General features: G+C 48.1%; 1 protein-coding gene across 1 annotated transcript in view; it reads right to left on the bottom strand.

The window, feature by feature from the left end:
* The window catches only part of ADGRA2 (adhesion G protein-coupled receptor A2), a 125,205-nt gene that overhangs the window by 16,732 nt on the left and 91,545 nt on the right, over positions 1 to 16,928 (bottom strand). The window contains exons 5-14 of the mRNA XM_060251882.1: positions 16,560 to 16,631; positions 14,633 to 14,796; positions 10,986 to 11,199; positions 10,349 to 10,513; positions 6,255 to 6,450; positions 5,025 to 5,174; positions 2,880 to 3,041; positions 1,982 to 2,191; positions 982 to 1,186; positions 556 to 764 (exon numbers count right to left, since the gene is read on the bottom strand). Coding sequence (XP_060107865.1) covers positions 556 to 764; positions 982 to 1,186; positions 1,982 to 2,191; positions 2,880 to 3,041; positions 5,025 to 5,174; positions 6,255 to 6,450; positions 10,349 to 10,513; positions 10,986 to 11,199; positions 14,633 to 14,796; positions 16,560 to 16,631 — 1,747 coding nt within the window. The remainder of the gene's footprint in view (positions 1 to 555; positions 765 to 981; positions 1,187 to 1,981; positions 2,192 to 2,879; positions 3,042 to 5,024; positions 5,175 to 6,254; positions 6,451 to 10,348; positions 10,514 to 10,985; positions 11,200 to 14,632; positions 14,797 to 16,559; positions 16,632 to 16,928) is intronic.

Here is a 16,928-nt window from a genome sequence, read left to right as displayed (position 1 = left end):
AAGTTAATTTACTTTCTTCTCCTGCAAACTTTTGGAGGCAAGTGAAGAGGGTCTGTGTTCCATCGAACTTTTGAGAATCCCACCTTTAAACACATTCTGCTGCCATTTCATTTTATGCAATTCTCATTTGAGTGACAACTGCCACATTTTCTGATTTAATTCTAATTAGTTTCTGGGTTTCCTCGATGTCCTGCACCAGATGTCCTCTGGTAGACCTTCTCCACTGTCATGCTTTATGCTCCTCCACTTCATGAGTCTCCTTCACATGCCTTCTCTATCGACCTCTCAGGGACCAGTGAAGCAGGGTTAAAAGGAGCCAGAGTGTCAACATTACATCATCTTCAGAATCTGTCCAATCAGGAGACTGGACATTGCCCTAGAGGCCTCTGGGATGTTGCAGATTGGCCTCTGAGGTGTTCTCGCATTTCCTGGCCAAACTCCTCTACTCACTGGAGGGCAGTTTGGTTACCTTACCATTCTTAACCTCTGAAAAGAATGTTTGGGCCTGCCTGTGCCCTTCCCCCCACTCCAGGCCCCATTCCACCTCATGCCTACCATCAAGACAGCGACGTTGCTGAGGTGCCGGCAGCTGATGGTGGTGACGTTGAGCTCCAGGCCGATCAGCTGACAACCTTCTGCTCTCCAGCTGCCATAGCCACCCAGAACATCAAAATCCCAGTATGCAGCCATGCGGTCAGTCCCCTCACCCAAATGCCGCAGTGAGAGCAGGACAGGCTCCGTGAGGTTGTTCACTCCACAGCCATCTAGGGAAGGAGACGGGGGCGGGGGGGTTGGTAAAAGGGGGCTGCGCAGGCATCACCATGCAGACCCTGCTCAGTCACTGCTAAGGATCCCAAGCACAGGCTCTGCCACTGAGCACTGCCCTCCCTTGCACTTGCCCTGCAAGGCAGAGAAGCCAGCTGGGTGTTCCAGTCATGCTCACCCCACCCTCCCGCCCCTGCCACAGCTCCCAGCCCTTACGTGTGCCTGAATAGATCACTGGTGTGGCCACACTGCGTCGCTTGCCGTCATCAGCAAGGTGAGAAGAGTTGCCGGTGCTGCAGAAAAGCTTGCCATTGCGGAACACCAGAAACTGGAGCTTGCATTTGGCAGGAGGGGGATGTGGGGATGCCGGCAAAGAGAAGAGGCCAGGAGGGAGCTGAATGGAGGCCAGAGCAATGCTGTTCTGATGGGACAGGAAACAAGAGGTGAGTGGAACCCCCAAAAGCCAATCCAAGTCTGATCACCTCCACCCTGGGAAAAGGAAGGCACAACAGGCACACATACACCTTCCCAGTTCTTTCTTAGTGGCCCCTTTAGCTTATACTTACAGTGAACATCTCCAAACATGCCTTTTTAAAACAACAGGTGTCCATTAGTCAATTAACACAGGAGATCACATCTCTAAGCAGAGTCATTATTTACTTTATGCCTTGTGCATTTAAAGCAAAGAGGGACGGGCACCATTTTTGTTTTAGGGAATGGATGCACACGTCATAAGGGGCTGGAAGAGGAAATCTCTCCTGGTGTGTGAGAGAAAGAAGTGGAACCAGGCTGTCAACCAGAATCTTTGCCAGTATTTGCATTAAACACAATAAATCCTTTCATCGAAAACTAGATCTTTGCTTGCATCTTGCTTTCCTTCCATCCTTATTTTCCACCTGCAGTGCAGAATTGATTTGCATCTGTCCTATCCCAGATATTTTAGGGTCCCATCCAATATTCCCTCTAAGTTGTGGAGCCTTTGAGCAAAAATTCTACTTTGTGAGCTACTGGCATTGAAGTTGTGAGCTACTGCGTAAATTAGTTTGCTCTAGGGCCATTTTACCTGAGCTAAGACTAAAACACGTGAGCTGGAAGCTTAAAAAACAGCGAGCTAGCTCACACTAACTCAGCTTAGAGGGAACATTGGTCCTATCCCCTTACCCTATCATGACTACCCAAGGTCCATCTTTCTTTCCTTCCTTCCCATTTCCCTTACCTTGACATGGAAGCTGGCCAGAGAGATGTTGGGCCGTCCTGTGGTGCAGCGGAACTTCAGCTGCTGGTCTGCCAGGGGTTCACTGTATCGCTCTTGACGTGGGGGCCGCCCACCAAGCATCGCCTCACGCTTCTGGAACGCCGTGCAGCTCAGGCCGGTGTAGCTTTCTGGCTTGATCAGGTAAGCCTCAAAGGCAATATTCCTGGAGTTCTGTCAGAGGAAAGCCACAAGATTGCCTCTTAAGCAAGGATACACTTGGGAAAACTGATGCCCCTTGAGGACCCATCTGCAGGCTTATCACACCTTCCCTGCTCCCCCAGTAGGTCTGGCACTGACTTTCAGGTTTGCCGCATTTCCCACATTCCTAATGAAGCAAATCAAGCACATTTCTCCTCATGTTGCCTGCTGCTTTGCACTTGCTCCTGGGAACTATCACAAAAAGCTAGGTATGGATCAGGGGCAGGCTTGGTTCCCAAACTGAGGTCACCGCCATTGAACACATGAAGCTTCCTTATACAGAGTCAGCCCATTGGTCTATCAAGGTCAGTGTTGTCTACTCTGATTGGATCTTCACAGTCTCAGGAGATCACCTTTTAACTGGAGGTGCTGGGGGGTTGAACCTGGGACCTTCTGCATGCAAAGCAGATGCTTTACCACTGAGCCACAGCCTTGTCTTATTGGCAACCAGAGCATATCCTATGATACAGCTCTTAGCCCTACCTATTATCCTTCCCTCACCGCCTTAGCCCTGTGATCTCCTGTTTCCCCAGTGCTCCTTGACAGGAGGGTCCCGTTTTGCTGGCAACCGTCAGTCTTGATCCACAGTCCCCACCTAAGTCTAATTACTATTCTTTGTGATTCTACCCAGCTCACCACCCCAAACAGCCTGTGCTCCTACCACGGCAACGTGCTGGGAGTTGGTGCTGAGCGTATAGCTGGCAATCCTCTCCAGTGAGCGGACGATGCTGGTGCAGGCCTTGTCCTCAATCTGAGCCATCCACAGGACGTGGTCATCCACCAGCATCATGTTGCTGGCCATCTCCACAATGACGTCTGTGAGCTAGGGAGAAACCAACAATTTAGGAGGCGAAGGACTAGGAAACCTGGAGTGCATCTAAGTGTTTAGCGCATGCAGAAGATTTCCTAGGCAGCGTACACAGAGGCAGAAAACAAGTCAAAGTTGAAATAAACAGAGGTGGGATTTAGACTGGGAAAACAGAGCAGGAGAAGGGAGCCAAAAAATCCCATACAGAATGCAGCTTTTCAGATTCACTTAGCAGTCCTTCCATGGCTGTGAACATAAGAAGAGCCCTGCCGGATCAGACCTCCTCAACCAGCATCCTGCCTCACACAGTGGCCAAGCAGTTACAAAAGTAATTCTTCAGTGTTCTGAAGTGGTAATTAAAATTAAGAGAGGTCAGAAAATCCATCTCCCAGATCTCATCTGCTTTTGGTCTGCAAAAGAACTCAACAGCTTGACCACTATGTTACCTTGAATTATTTAAGTGGACAGAGAGGACAAATTGGGGGCAGAGCCAAAAAAGCTCAGAGCAAGGGTGGAAGTGTGTTGGAATATTTGCAAGTTCACTAGCTGATGTCATAAAAGAGTTTACACATGCTAATTCTTAGTTAGCTTTAGAACCAACGAGCTGTCCTGCATGTAGTTCCTGCCAGAGAACAGGAAGTCCTGTGCATAATGAAGTGACCTTTAGCCTGGGGTCAATTTATAGTTGGATGATGTTACCTGATATTTGACACAGGCATTTTGGGTTTCTTCTTCCTCCCTTTGTTTAGAGATTAGAACTCAGAATCCATCTTGGAGTAACCATTAACCAGAAAGGCATAGCTAGTCAATTGGGCCTTTTATTGTTTTATCCTTATGTTGTTGCTCAGTCGCACAATCGAGTCCGACTCTTTGTGACCCCATGGACAAAGTCATGCCAGGCCTTCCTGTCTTCCACCATCATATTCATGTTAGATATATCAGTAATGCTGTCCAGTCATCTCATCTTTTGCCATCCCCTTCTTCTTTTGCCTTGTCTTTCCCAGCATCAGGATCTTCTCCAGGGAGTGCTCCCTTCTCATTTGGTGGCCAAAGTATTTGAACTTCAGCTTCAGCATCTGACTTTCCAGGGAACATTCAGGGTTGATTTCCCTTAGGAATGACTGATTTGATCTTCTTGCAGCCCAAGGGACTCTCAAGAGTCTTCTCCAGCACCACAACTCAAAAGCATCTCTTCTTCTGTGCTTGGCCTTCCTTATGGTCCAACTCTCATAGCCATATATTACTACTAGGAATAACATCGCTTTGACTAATCATGTAACCCTTATCATGTAACCCTTCCTAATTTTATTAGTAAACATTCTTTTAGCTAATTTGCACATGTGAATCAGCAATCATTTTCATAGCCACAGGGCTGGGCCCATCCCTGCCCTGTTGCTTTTAAAGTATGATAACTAAGGCACTGGGGGGAGGGAATAGGACAAAGCATGAGCCCCTTTTTGTTGCCTGTCAACAGGCAATGAAGTGTGTGTGGGGGTGTCTGTTTCTGCTGAGCCTGGATGTGTCTTTTTCCACCCTTGCATGGCAAGCTGAGCATGCTGAAATTTGTTCTTCAGTCTTGTGATTAAAACACAGTAGATGTTTGCATCTGGTCACCCTAAAAAGCGTATATGATTTTTTTTTAAAAAAAGAAAGGTCTTAAATTGTACTTCAGGGACAGGCCTGAAACGGTGAAATACAAGTCCTTTATATGTCTCTTCTTCCGTTTTCTTGCACTTCCACCAATGTGGCAAAGGAAATACTTCTAGTTAAACAATAGCCTGACCCAACTTGTAAAACCGCTGCAAAGCAACAGGTACAAATGAAGCCAGTCTTGTGGATATCAACTTTCCACATTCTGCTCAAATCATGGAAAGTAGAAGACTAGAGGGTGCTGGGAGAATACAGAGAGAAGGGATGTGTGGGGGAACACTTCCCCTTCTACTGGAGTTTGGGAAGGTGGAGAGGACAGGAGCAGGGAAGGTGGGTGACGCCAGTTACCTGCTTAATCTGGTCCACATAACCAGTGAACTTTTCAATCATCTGAGACACGTAGATGACGTCCATCATGTCTGAGAAGTTGGCAGCTTCTGCTGTGTAGACACGCAGTTGGTGGGCCAGGGTCAGAGCGTTGGAGGCATTGATAGGCATCTGGGAGCACAGAAGAGAATGGTCACATCCACCTGAGGCCCAAGTTGGTCCAACAGCACTTTATTGATAAAACTTGAGGGACCTAGGCTGAAGCCTACCTGCTTGTTCACAAAAAGGAGTCCCCCCCCCCCAATCCCAGGCACATAAAAGTAGCTTCCCACTGGGGATGACCAAAACGAATTCTGTACTACTTCACATGTGTTTGAGATGGCATGAAAATCAGGCTCTGGGACCAAAGGCTAGCAAAAGCCTAGGCGCAGGGCCAACTCAGATACAGCCAGGGCTTTTATTGTAGGAAAAGCCCAGCAGGAACTCATTTGCTTATTAGGCCACACTCCGATATCACCATTGTTTCACACAGGGCTTTTTTGTAGAAAAAGTCCCGCAGGTATTCATTTGCATATCAAGCCACACCCCCTGATGCCAAGCCAGCCGGAACTGCGTTCCTGTAAGTTCCTGCTCAAAAAAAGTCCTGGATACAATTCAAAGGATGTGCACTTAGGAACTGCCACATGTTTCTTTGAACAAGATACTTGGTTGGGAGAGTATTTGGAGTGGGGCCAAAATGCACAGGGAGGTGGTTTGAACTCTCTCCAGATCTCAGTGGTTCCCTACCACCACTTCTAAAGGGCAAAACAAATAGGCAGAGTTGACCCTAGATTGTCTGGCACCTTAGGCAAGGCTAACTTCTGATGCCCCCCCAGAAGGCCGGCGCCCTAGGCAATTGCCTAGCTTGCCTAGTGGCAAGGCCAGCCCTGCATATAGGGATCTGTGTGAATGTGTGAGATTTGCATTTGATCATCTCCTTCTAGCTGAGTGGTTGGGGTTCCAATACCTTCACCTCCACCCCCCCCCACACACACACTACTTTTAATCAGGGATCAACCAGATCGCATTAAGATATCAGATTCTCGGACTCAGATGTGCAAACATATTCCCACAAGCCACTTCACTCAATCAGCATAGCCACAGCACTTGCACATTCAGGGAAGTGTGCCATGGAGGGGACAGCGCATCCTATGGACACTGCCATTGGAAAACAACGCCCCCCCTCCCCCACACTGCCTTTCCCCAGCTCACCAGCACAAAGGTGTAGAGAACCCGGGTGATGTCGTTGGTGTACAGGCAGTGGGAATAGTCCCCTTCTTCCCAGTGGCCTGTGCGGTCACAACGTCGCCATGCTTGCTTCTCCAGGCCGGGCCCCCCGTTCCCAGAGGTGAAGGGGTACTGCAGACAGGACTGGTAGGCCGTGATGCCAGCCAAGGTGCGGGGCCATCTATTGGCAGGGAGAAGGGCAACCGGTGAAAACAAAAACTGTCTTGGGGTGGACACGGTTGGCAGCGGTCTGCCACTTTCCTTGTTTGGGGCCCTGTTCTGAATTTTTATGTAGCCCCGTGGCGCAGAATGGTAAAGCTGCAGTACTGCAGTTGAAGCCCTTTTCTCACAACCTGAGTTCGATCCCAGCGGAAGCTGGTTCAGATAGCCGTCTCCAGGCTGGCTCAGCCTTCCATCCTTCCGAGGTCGGTAAAATGAGTACCCAGCTTGCTGGAGGGGAAGTGTAGATGACTGGGGAAGGCAATGGCAAACCACCCCGTAAAAAGTCTGCCGTGAAAACGTCGTGAAACCAACATCACCCCAGAGTCGAAAATGACTGGTGCTTGCACAGGGGACTACCTTTACCTTTTCTGGATTTTTAAAAAAGAATTTAAAGAAGAACCAACTGCTCCTTCAGATATACCACATTACTAATGCAACAACAGCTGCTCTGGAGAAAAGACTTTTCCCTCAGAGAAGGAGGAGAGGGAGATATTTGACATTCCCCTCTTTGGCAGACTTCCACTGTGCTCCCTACAATGTTCCTTTGGGTCCACTGGTCCACAGAAGCACAATTTTAGGGAGCACAGAAAGCTGCAGTGACACATGAGAGGCAGGGAAGTTGCCTTCCTCTCGCATGACTTGGCTCCTGCTGCCTAGCAGCCCCATCTTTTTGTTAAAGCCTTCCGGGGACCCTGCAGTCTTCAGATTAACTCACATCTGAATGTAAAAACAAACATCTAATTACTTCATTTATATCCAGCCTTTCTCCCAAGCAAGCACCTGGGCTTACATCTTTCTCCTCTCCTCCATTTTATCTTCATAACAACCCTGTGAGGTAGAGGTGGAGGGTGCAACTGGCCCAGGCTTCCATCGCAGAGATGGGATTCCAATCTGAGTCTCCCAGAACCTAGTCTGACACTCTAACCAAAATGGTATAGCTCTCAAAATGGTATACAGGAAGTGGATCTAGGTTACATCTCTCCCTCCATGCAGACTTTCCAAATGCCAGGAGTTGTGTGACTAAACATCAAGGAGCATTCAACTGTGCTGTTCTGGCAGCCTGAAACTTCTACCCTGCGATGTTTCCTCCCTGACAAAACAGCTCAGTTCAGATCCTCTAGAAGCCTAACTGTGGTTCAGTGCGATGCCTGGATTGACAAACCAGGGCTTGAGATGAATCAGCAAGCCTGTATCAAACCATAGTTTGATGCAGGTTTGCAAACCACAGGTTGTTCTCACTCTAGTTTGGTGTGACACCTTAACTTGCAGAAGTTACCAAACACTGTGTGTTCTGTGTGTGCATCGTTCTGCTTCAGAGCACAATAATGAGCTAGGAAATCAACAACCATCCCTTCTGTGAAGAAACATCCCAGATCACAGTGATGTGAATCAGCTGATGATTTCATATCTCAGTGTTTTCAACAGAAACAGATGCTGACCAGTTTCCTGTAAAAGGTATCTAGCTACATTACTATACATGGATTGTATTTTCATAATCATCAATACATATGTGCATTTTATTGATATGTATGTGCTCTGCTTTTTGATGCTGGAAATGGAACGCTATCTGGAAACGTAGTGTATTAAAAACATATACGGTTCTATGGAGACTTCCTGGTACTTCGTACTTCTTAATTTCTGTTTAACGGAGGCCTCTTTCTTCCCTCTGTTTGTGATGTCTGAACTGGCACCACCCTGCCTGCAAGAGCCCCTAACATCAGAAGTGGGCCATCAGCTCCACGGCCACTACGCAGATAGAAAATGGAGGCTGGCAACCTGCTCTCAACCATGGTGTTCTGTCTGTTTTGAAGCTCAAACCAAGGTTTGGGGTTTAGACCATAGCTAGTGCCTAACCATGGTCTGCTGTCAGGCCAAAACTGCGCCAGTGTCTTTCCTTCAAAAACAGCAAACCTGAGGAAGCTGCGGAAAGAATGAGCAACAAAAAAGCAAAGACTTACGGCTGAAAATTACTGACAATATCCAATAAATTGTGCAAATGTATCCAATATTTATCAAAGATTTTCTGCCTTCTTCCACATTTGGATTAGAGCTTTGCTGGCCTGAGATGACGTAATACTGAATAAGCAGAGGGAAATTAAGGCCTTGCAAGCAGTTGCGTGTCGACAATGGAAACCCCTCTGTGGAAATGTGCAAGGGGGGCTGGGAAGGCAGCAAAAGGGGCAGGGGCCATGTCTGTCTAGAAAGCAGCTCCACCATGGGGGAGGAGAGCTTTCATGCTGTGCCATGGGGTCTGCAGCAGAGAACAAACTTCAGATGCCAAAAGTTTTATGGGGTAATTTATTTGCCTCCCTGGAACTCTCTAACTGGCCCAGCTGCTTCAACATCTGGCGCATGAGAGTCTTCCTACACCCCCTCCCCATGCCGCCGGCAACAGCTGGATGGATTGGAAGAAGGCGAATGGAGGTCACATGCCCCCCCCAGTGTCCATGCAGGCACATGGACCTCATTGCCACAGGCTGTTCCTTGCAAAGACAACCCCACCATCCTCCTGATTCCCAGGGGCCTTTGTGTCACAACAAAGCAGTTCAGGCAGCCAAGCAGGTCTGCCAGAAAGACCTTTGAGCATCCCTGCTCAAAGAAGCCCTATCAAACCAGGAAGGAACCCCCCCACACCCGTCACCCCAGTTCAGAAGAATCTTCCATTTGCCCACTAAATCAAACATCTTTTCCCAGGAAAATGCAAAACTTCCAATCAGATTACAAAGCAGAGCGGATAGAAACGGACGTTTTTGGACGTGCTGCAGGGAAGCTATCTAGAGCATCTCTCTCTCCCCTTCCAGGATTCAGTGTGGTTTTGGCACGGAAGGACTGTTTGCTCGGCATGCCAACTCCCCCCACCCCATGCCTGCAGTGGGTCAGGCCTCTATGCCCTCCCGGGGTCCCAGTTTCGGCCACACGGTGGGTGGAGCTCTCCGCCCTCCCCTGGGACTTTGGTGCTGTTTTCCCTGCATCTAACTGCAGGCCATATCCTGCTCACGCAGAGCGTGGAGACGGAAAGGGGCGGGGGTGAGTGGAGAAGGCAAGCCCGCTGTTAATTCAAGCCACATTGACTGCACAGTAATTTATATTCCATAAAGACCCTGCCGAGGTTACGGCTGGCTCCATAAGCCTTTTTTCTCTTGCCAGAGAAATTCCAACACCTCTGCTTCTGGAGCCTGTCTATGCTGCCAGAGCTGGGCCTCTCCTGCCGCCTCCCTCTCAATGGCTGCTTAATCATTCCCAGGCCCTGACTGCCAGAGAGCCAAAACTACCCCTTCTTTTCCAAGAGGGGCAGCCCCCCACCCAGGGCCCCAAAGCTAGCTCCCCCAACAACAGCTGGGGCAACAGAGCTCTCTCTAGATCGAGACCGATGGTGCACATTTGCTTTTTTTAATGAGAAAGAAACCCTCCAGAAAGCAGCTGCTCAGCTTCTAAGCTGGTACTCATATTTTGTGTGCCCTGACGGGGGCTGCAAGGCCCCGCTCTGACAGCTGCTGGCACAGCAAAAGCCACATCTCTCCTGCATTCCTTGCACTGCCGGAGAAAACACACCGGTCTGGGACGATCCTGCCTTCCTTGCAATTCCTCCAGAATGGCAGCAGAGGGCAGAAGGGATAAGGATGCACAAGCTGCTGCCTGGGAAAGCTCCCTCCCCATTGCCTGCTTTTCCACAGCGCCTGGACGCGGGCAGGGTAACTTCTAAACAACGACACTAGTAAATTTTGAGCTGTAATAACAGCAGTTTGTTTGGCCACTTGAAGGGAGCCGATTCATTGCATACTGGCCCTTCCCTTGGAAGTCTATCACAGATACCACTTATCCCAAGTGCTCGTGTTCACAGCTGCACCGGCTCCTACCTGAAGTCTCCACGGTTGTTGGTGACCCGCTCAGCTGGGCAGTATGACGCCGATGTCTCCAGCACAACGATCTCCACCTTCTTGCTAACGTTGCCCTGTGCAGTGGAGAGGGTGCACTCCCATTCACCGCTGGCTGAGACGTGGATGTTGGACAGGATGAGCTCGCTGGGGACAGACAGCTTTTTTAGAAATTGCACAGACCCAGTCAGTAACCAGCTTCACTGGAAACCACTTTGAGCCGAGAATATGGCATGCAATGGTCTGGCTGAAACAATACTCTCACTCCCTGATTTTAAAAAGGCCATTCCATGTCTTATCTGAGCACAGAAAAGAAGCAATTACATATACCCCTGTAACCAGTGTTAACTCTAAGCTGAGTTAGTGTGAGCTAACTCACAATTTTTTAGCCTCCAGCTCATACATTTTTGTCTTAGCTCAGGAAAAATGGCCCCAGAGCAAACTAATTGAAGCAGTAGCTCACAACATTAATGCAAGTAGATCACAAAGTAGAATTTTTGATCACAAGACTCCACAGCTTAGAAGGAGTACTGCCTGTAACTTTCTGCCCCTGACAAAAACTAGAAGAATGGAGCCTCGTTGTAAGACACTTTAAACCTGAGAAGCCCATGTCACATACCTGGTGATAAAGGTGCAGTCATGGACCAGGCTCTCCTCCAGGATGATGCCACTGCGTTCATCCCCTTGGACCAAGGCACGGTTGTGATGCCACAAGATGTGTGTGCTGTTGTCCAGGTAGGTGGCTGTACACTGGAAAGGGAGGCGGTCTCCTTGGAAGACAACTTGCCGCAGGGAAGGGATCAGCTGATGAGTGTGCAGCTCCGGGGCACCTTCTGCAGGGAGGATAGCAAGACCTGTTCAAGCTGTGCAGGCTGTGAGACCCCCAAGTAGGAACTTTGTCCCAATCTCAATCTGTTTTGCTCATATTCAAAACAACAAAACCAGTTCCCTCAACTGGGATATTTATGGAATTATGCTAATCAGGGCTGGAATTCTAACAGGAGCCTCCTTTGCATATTGGGCCACACACCCTTGATGTAGCCAATCTTCCAAGAGCTCACAAGGCTCTTTTTTGTAAGCGCTTGGAGAATTGGCTACATTAGGGGTGTGTGGCCTAATATGCAAAAGACTTCCTGCTAGTATTCCACCCCTGATGATAATCAAGGATTCCACATACATTTTATTTCTTTAAAACATTTTGATGCTGCCTTTACCCAAAGAAGGTCCCCCAAGGCGACAGAACATTCTATTCCTGACAGGCTTCTGCAAAGGGAAGTCCTACCTCACTACCCTTCTGGAGCTCTTTGAGAAAGTGAACAAACATGAAGGTAACAGGGACATGGTAAGCATTATATCCTTGGACTTTTGGCTTTTGAAGAAGTACCTCATCAAAGGCTCCTGGGTAAGCTTAGCAGTCATGGGGCAGGAGGATGCATCCTTTCATTGATTAAAGATTGGTTAAGCAACAGGATTCAGAGGTTAAGAATATATGGATAATTCTCTGAATGGGGTGAAGTAAGCAGCGGTGACCCATAGGCATTGCTATTAGGGAAGGGTGCTATTTAATTTGTTGGCAAATGATCTGGAACTGAGGGTGAGCAGTGTAGTAGCCAAGTTTGCAGATGACATACGATTTTTCAAGATGGTGAGAACCAAGGCCAATCGTGAAGAGCTCTAGGACAATCTCCACATATTGTGTGCATAGGCAATGATATGGCACATGAAATTCAAAGCAGGTAAGTGTACAGTGATGCACACTGGAACAAGTTAATTCCAACCTCAAGAATATGCTGATAGTTTCTGAACTTGCTGAGACAGAGGAGAGAGACCTTGGAATTGTAGTGGGTAGCTCAATTCAACCCTGACTGTCCCCTGGAAGGCCAGATGCTGAAGCTCAAATATTTTGACCACCAAATGAGAAGGGAGAAGATCCTGATGCTGGGAAAGAAAGAAGGCAAAAGAAGAAGGGGATGGCAAAAGATGAGATGGCTGGACAGCATTACTTATGTAACTAACTTGAATTTGAGCAAACTTTGGAGGATGGTGGAAGATAGGAGGGCCTGGCATGACTTGGTCCATGGGGTCGCAAAAAGTCGAACTTGACTGTGTGACTGAACAACAGACAAAGCTCAATGAAAATGTAAACCCTGTATGCTGCAGGCAAAAACTCTGTGCTGGGGATTATTAAGAAAGGAACTGAAAATATAATACAGGCAATACTATAATGCCTCCATATAGATCTATAGCACAACATCATTTGGAATACAGTGCAGAGTTCTAATCACCCTGTCTCAAAAAGAACAGTGCAGAGCCGGAAAACGCAAAGAAGATGGCAACCAAGATGCTTAAGGGGTTGGAGCACTTTTCCTGTGAGGAAAGGCTGAAGAATCTGGATCTTTTCAGTTTAGAAAAGAGATGACAAAGTGCAGGAGAGGGGGTGGGGCATGATAGAGGCTTATAAAATTATGCACGTAGCCAAGAGAGTAGACAGAGAGCTTTTTTTCTCTCTCCCAAAACACTAGATCTTGAAGGCATGTAGTGAAGTGGATGGGCATTTATCATGAATTCTTTTTACTCTCTCCTCTCAACACTATCTTCCCCCTTGTTATAGACTGTCAGGGTTGCCACTATACCTTGGCACCACAGTGTGGAGCGCCATGAAGGGAACCTTGTTTCCAGCTCCCTCTAGCCCGTGTTCACCAGAGCCCAACCCAGCTAGGGAGCTATTGGGGAAATCCAGGCTGGAATAATTCTCAGTCTTCCTGGTAGTTCTGCCTCCACACCCTTTTAAAAACAAAAACTCAGAAGGAGAAAAGGAGAAACCCCCCTGCCCTTACCGGGATTAAAGGCTTGCAGCCCTTCAGGGCAGTCTAACTGCAGCCTACAGCCAAGCCCAATTTAACTAGGCAGAATGTGCCCCAATGTCTAAGACACTGGACCCTTGGATAGCTCTAATAGGCAAGCTCATAGACAGGTATTTTAAAAACAGTAAGGCTTTTATTACAAAGCAAGTCAAAGTTATAAAGGTAGTTAAGGCAGTGCTAAAGAAAACAAAAGCACTAACATAGACAAACTAACTAAAACAAAAAGACATTGGACAGGCAGTTTGCCATGTGGTTCAGCAGCTTCAGCGCACAGTCGGACAGCATCTCACCATCCTGAGATTGGCTGGAAGACTGTGGCCAGCAGGGCAGCATAACCCATGCCACGTTCTCCACCATCATACCTCCTGATTGGTGATTAATTATAGGAATCCGAATTCCCAGAGACATTCCAGACTGCCAATGAGAAGAGGCTCTCAATTGGTAAATTACTCAGCAGATCTTAATTGAGTTTGACAGCCTCGGTTTTGACAGCTGTCAAACTAACTGCTGTCAACTGCAGTTCCTAGCCTAGCTCCACATTAGGCCTGATTAGGCGTATCTCACAGGTGGAGGAAATCAAGGCCACTTTACCCTCTAGCCGTGATCTTAAATGACCCTTTCCACCTGCTGGTGTTATTTATGCTTATGCACCAGGCCACAGTGCCTGATTCAGGGCTAAGAGATCAGGAAAAGGCCGAGGCCACAGGACTTTTCATGACAGCACTAGAATAAGAACAGACAAAAAGAAATAGTTCTTTATTCAGTAAGTGATTAAAGTGTGGAATTTGCTGCCAGAGGACATAGTGATGGTCACAGACATAGACAGCTTTAGAAGGGGATTTGACAGATTCATGGAGGATAGATCTATCAATGACTAGTAGCTCTGGGGACTAAAGGGAACCTCCACTTCCAGAGGCAGTGAACCTCTGAATATCTCTAAGTGCCAGGAGGTAAAATTGGGGGAAGGCCTGGGCCTCTATGCCGTTGTTGGTCCTCCAGTCGGTCACTGTTTGAGACAGGATCCTGGACTAGATGGACCACTGGTCTGATCCAGCAGGGTTCTTCTTATGTTCTTCTGTTTAAGTATGCCACAAAGCTCTCTAAATATCTTAAGGACTATGAACTTACCTTTTAAAAAGGATGAAAGCCAAGAGTCTCCATATTATGACTTTCAAAGTGATCTCCATGCTAGGAATTTGCCTTTTTTTTTGCAAAACCTCCAAGAAAAAGGGTACTAACATTCTACAAGTAGCAACTGCACTTGTGACTGTGGAACATTCACAGCTGGGTCTGTACTGAAACCACACATCAGCAGTTGTGCTCCTCCTCCCCAGTTCCTAAAGGAATGGTTCCCCAGCAAGCGCTCATTCAGTAGATTTCCCCCAGCTTCTGGAGGCCTCACCGCAGCGCATCTGGCTCTCCCGGATGTTCCGCACTGGCTTCCCATGCAAGGCACTGGGGTAGATGCACAGCGTCTTGTCCGATATCTGGACGGAGTGGTTCTTGGACCAGCTCAGGACCCAGCGCATGTTGCAGTCGCATGTCAGGTATTCTGTGGCAAAGTCACTAGAGGGAGAGACAGAGCCACAAATTGCGGTCAGTTGAAGGCGATGGGGAGGAAAGGTTTGCAGTAGACCTCAAGACAGAGCCTGTTTAGAGAAACCTTCAAATCCAGGGCCTGAACACGGGGCAGAGGAAACTGATACACTATAGCAGAACCGAAGGCAGGGCCGAAAGCATATTACCTCAATATGATCCATTGATGTCATTTCAGGAATAAAACAGACATTTCATTTCCTTCAATGACTCATCAGACTATACTGTGGTGCGCAGACTTTGGGATCCTCACAGAAGCTTTCCCAGCTGCTCCCGAGGTGACCAGATTGACTGAATCAAGAAGTGGTCTGATTTCAAGGCAATGAGGCCTCCAGGAGAGGCACATAAATAAAAAAGGTGCCTGTAAGGCAGCAGGACTTCCTGGCTGCACTCCAGAGTACCGAAGATCACTCAGGGGCTCGGGAGCCACTGGTGGCTCTCTTGGTACTGTCCCCCCATGTGGCACCTGCTCCGTGTTTCAGAAAAGGGGGCCAGACCCTTGATCAGTGAAGCTTGTGTGGTTGGTTCCCCCCTTGAAACAAATGCCAGAGGAAGAGCGAAGCTAAGAGTCTCCCTGAGGTGCAGGCCTCATGCCAGGGAAGGAAGTAAATGTGGCTCTTGTGGTTGATGGGAACTGTGGAAACGACTCTCTGTAAGTCATGTGAGGAGTAACCTCTGCTCTATGAGAAAGAGGCAGCCTCCTCAAATGCCCACTGAAAAGCTGGGGTCTAGGAAGCTGGCAGACCTCGTGCCGAAGGCTGTCCCCAACGAGACAGGAGAGTAACATGTCGGTTTGCAGTGGGATTATGTATGTATGGGGAGGCCAGAGAAATGAAGCTCAAGCCCTGTTTCCATCTGGTCTTCCACTGAGAGATGCAGAGAGTGACCATTTCTGCCCTTGAAGAGGTGCACGGGGGCAACGAGGATGCCTGTTCCTGTTGCATTGAAGGCCCAATCAAAAGCATTTTTAAACACCCACATTTGGCTTTTTAATGACAGCGGCATCCCCAGGCTGGAACTGGGAGGCTATTGTCTGTAGTTTGGCCCTGATTTAAAGGGTATTTGTTCTTTTGGTTAAAAACAAGCAGGATGTCACAAGGAATGGTGTGCCTGGCACAATCAAGACCCAGGATTCTGTGAAATCTAAAGGCATGCAAAAGTTCCTGCCCTGTCTGTAGGTGGTCCTAGAACAAAGCAGTCAAGTAGCACCTTTAAGACCAACGACATTTTATTCAGAATGTAAGTTTTCATGTGCTCTATAAGCACACGAAAGCTTACATTCTGAATAAAATGTTGTTGGTCTTAAAGGTGCTACTTGACTCTGCTTTGCTCTACTGCTTCAGACCGGCTGCCCACCTGGATCTATGTAGGTGGTCCTGTTGTGTTCATCCTGGGATAAAAATGTACTAAGTGAATCAACATTACATAAATATCCCACCCTTTTGCATAGATGACACAATACAAACCTGCGCAGGGATCATGCACTGCTCCTAGGCTGGTGTGGTCTCTGTGCATGCTTAGAACATAGACGTAAAACCTTCACAGTCTTGGGCTGGGAGGAAGAATGTTCCCATGGAAAACTGGATGCCCCCCTCCTACTTCTAGCACTGGACGGTATCCACAGGTGGACTAATCCCAGCACTGCTCCTCTTCCAGATCCCAATTCTGTGACCTCTACGCTGCACGCCCATTTCCATCTGCAATGGTGAGGGTGGTGGTGGTGGGATACTCACATGACTTTCAGAGACAGCAGCTGGTCAAAGATCCCAAGCTGGAGGCTGGAGAAAATATTGCCTGACACGTTCCTGCCAAAGCAGAGAATGAACAAGTCTTGGTCAAGGCTGGTCAAGTTGTCCACCTCTGAGAGCAGGGCTGTGTGTGCTTTTGCCTGCCATCTCCCTAACTTTATATTTTATTTATTTAAGATATTTATAGAGAGGCACACAGGCAGAAACAGCTGCAGCCTTCTTCTCTACGCTGTTTGCTCCACCTTAAACCGCTTGGGGAGCAGCTATTAGCTCTGTGGCAAAAAACCTGATGTCCGCCACATAAGTGACATGATTTCACAAACGGCGTCCATTGCAGCTCCACGGGACAGTTTA

The sequence above is a fragment of the Heteronotia binoei genome, chromosome 12, assembly GCF_032191835.1.
Source record: "Heteronotia binoei isolate CCM8104 ecotype False Entrance Well chromosome 12, APGP_CSIRO_Hbin_v1, whole genome shotgun sequence".
NCBI classification, from domain to species: domain Eukaryota; kingdom Metazoa; phylum Chordata; class Lepidosauria; order Squamata; family Gekkonidae; genus Heteronotia; species Heteronotia binoei.
Note: the sequence above shows the minus strand (reverse complement) of the source record. Positions and strands in the feature narration are given on the sequence as shown.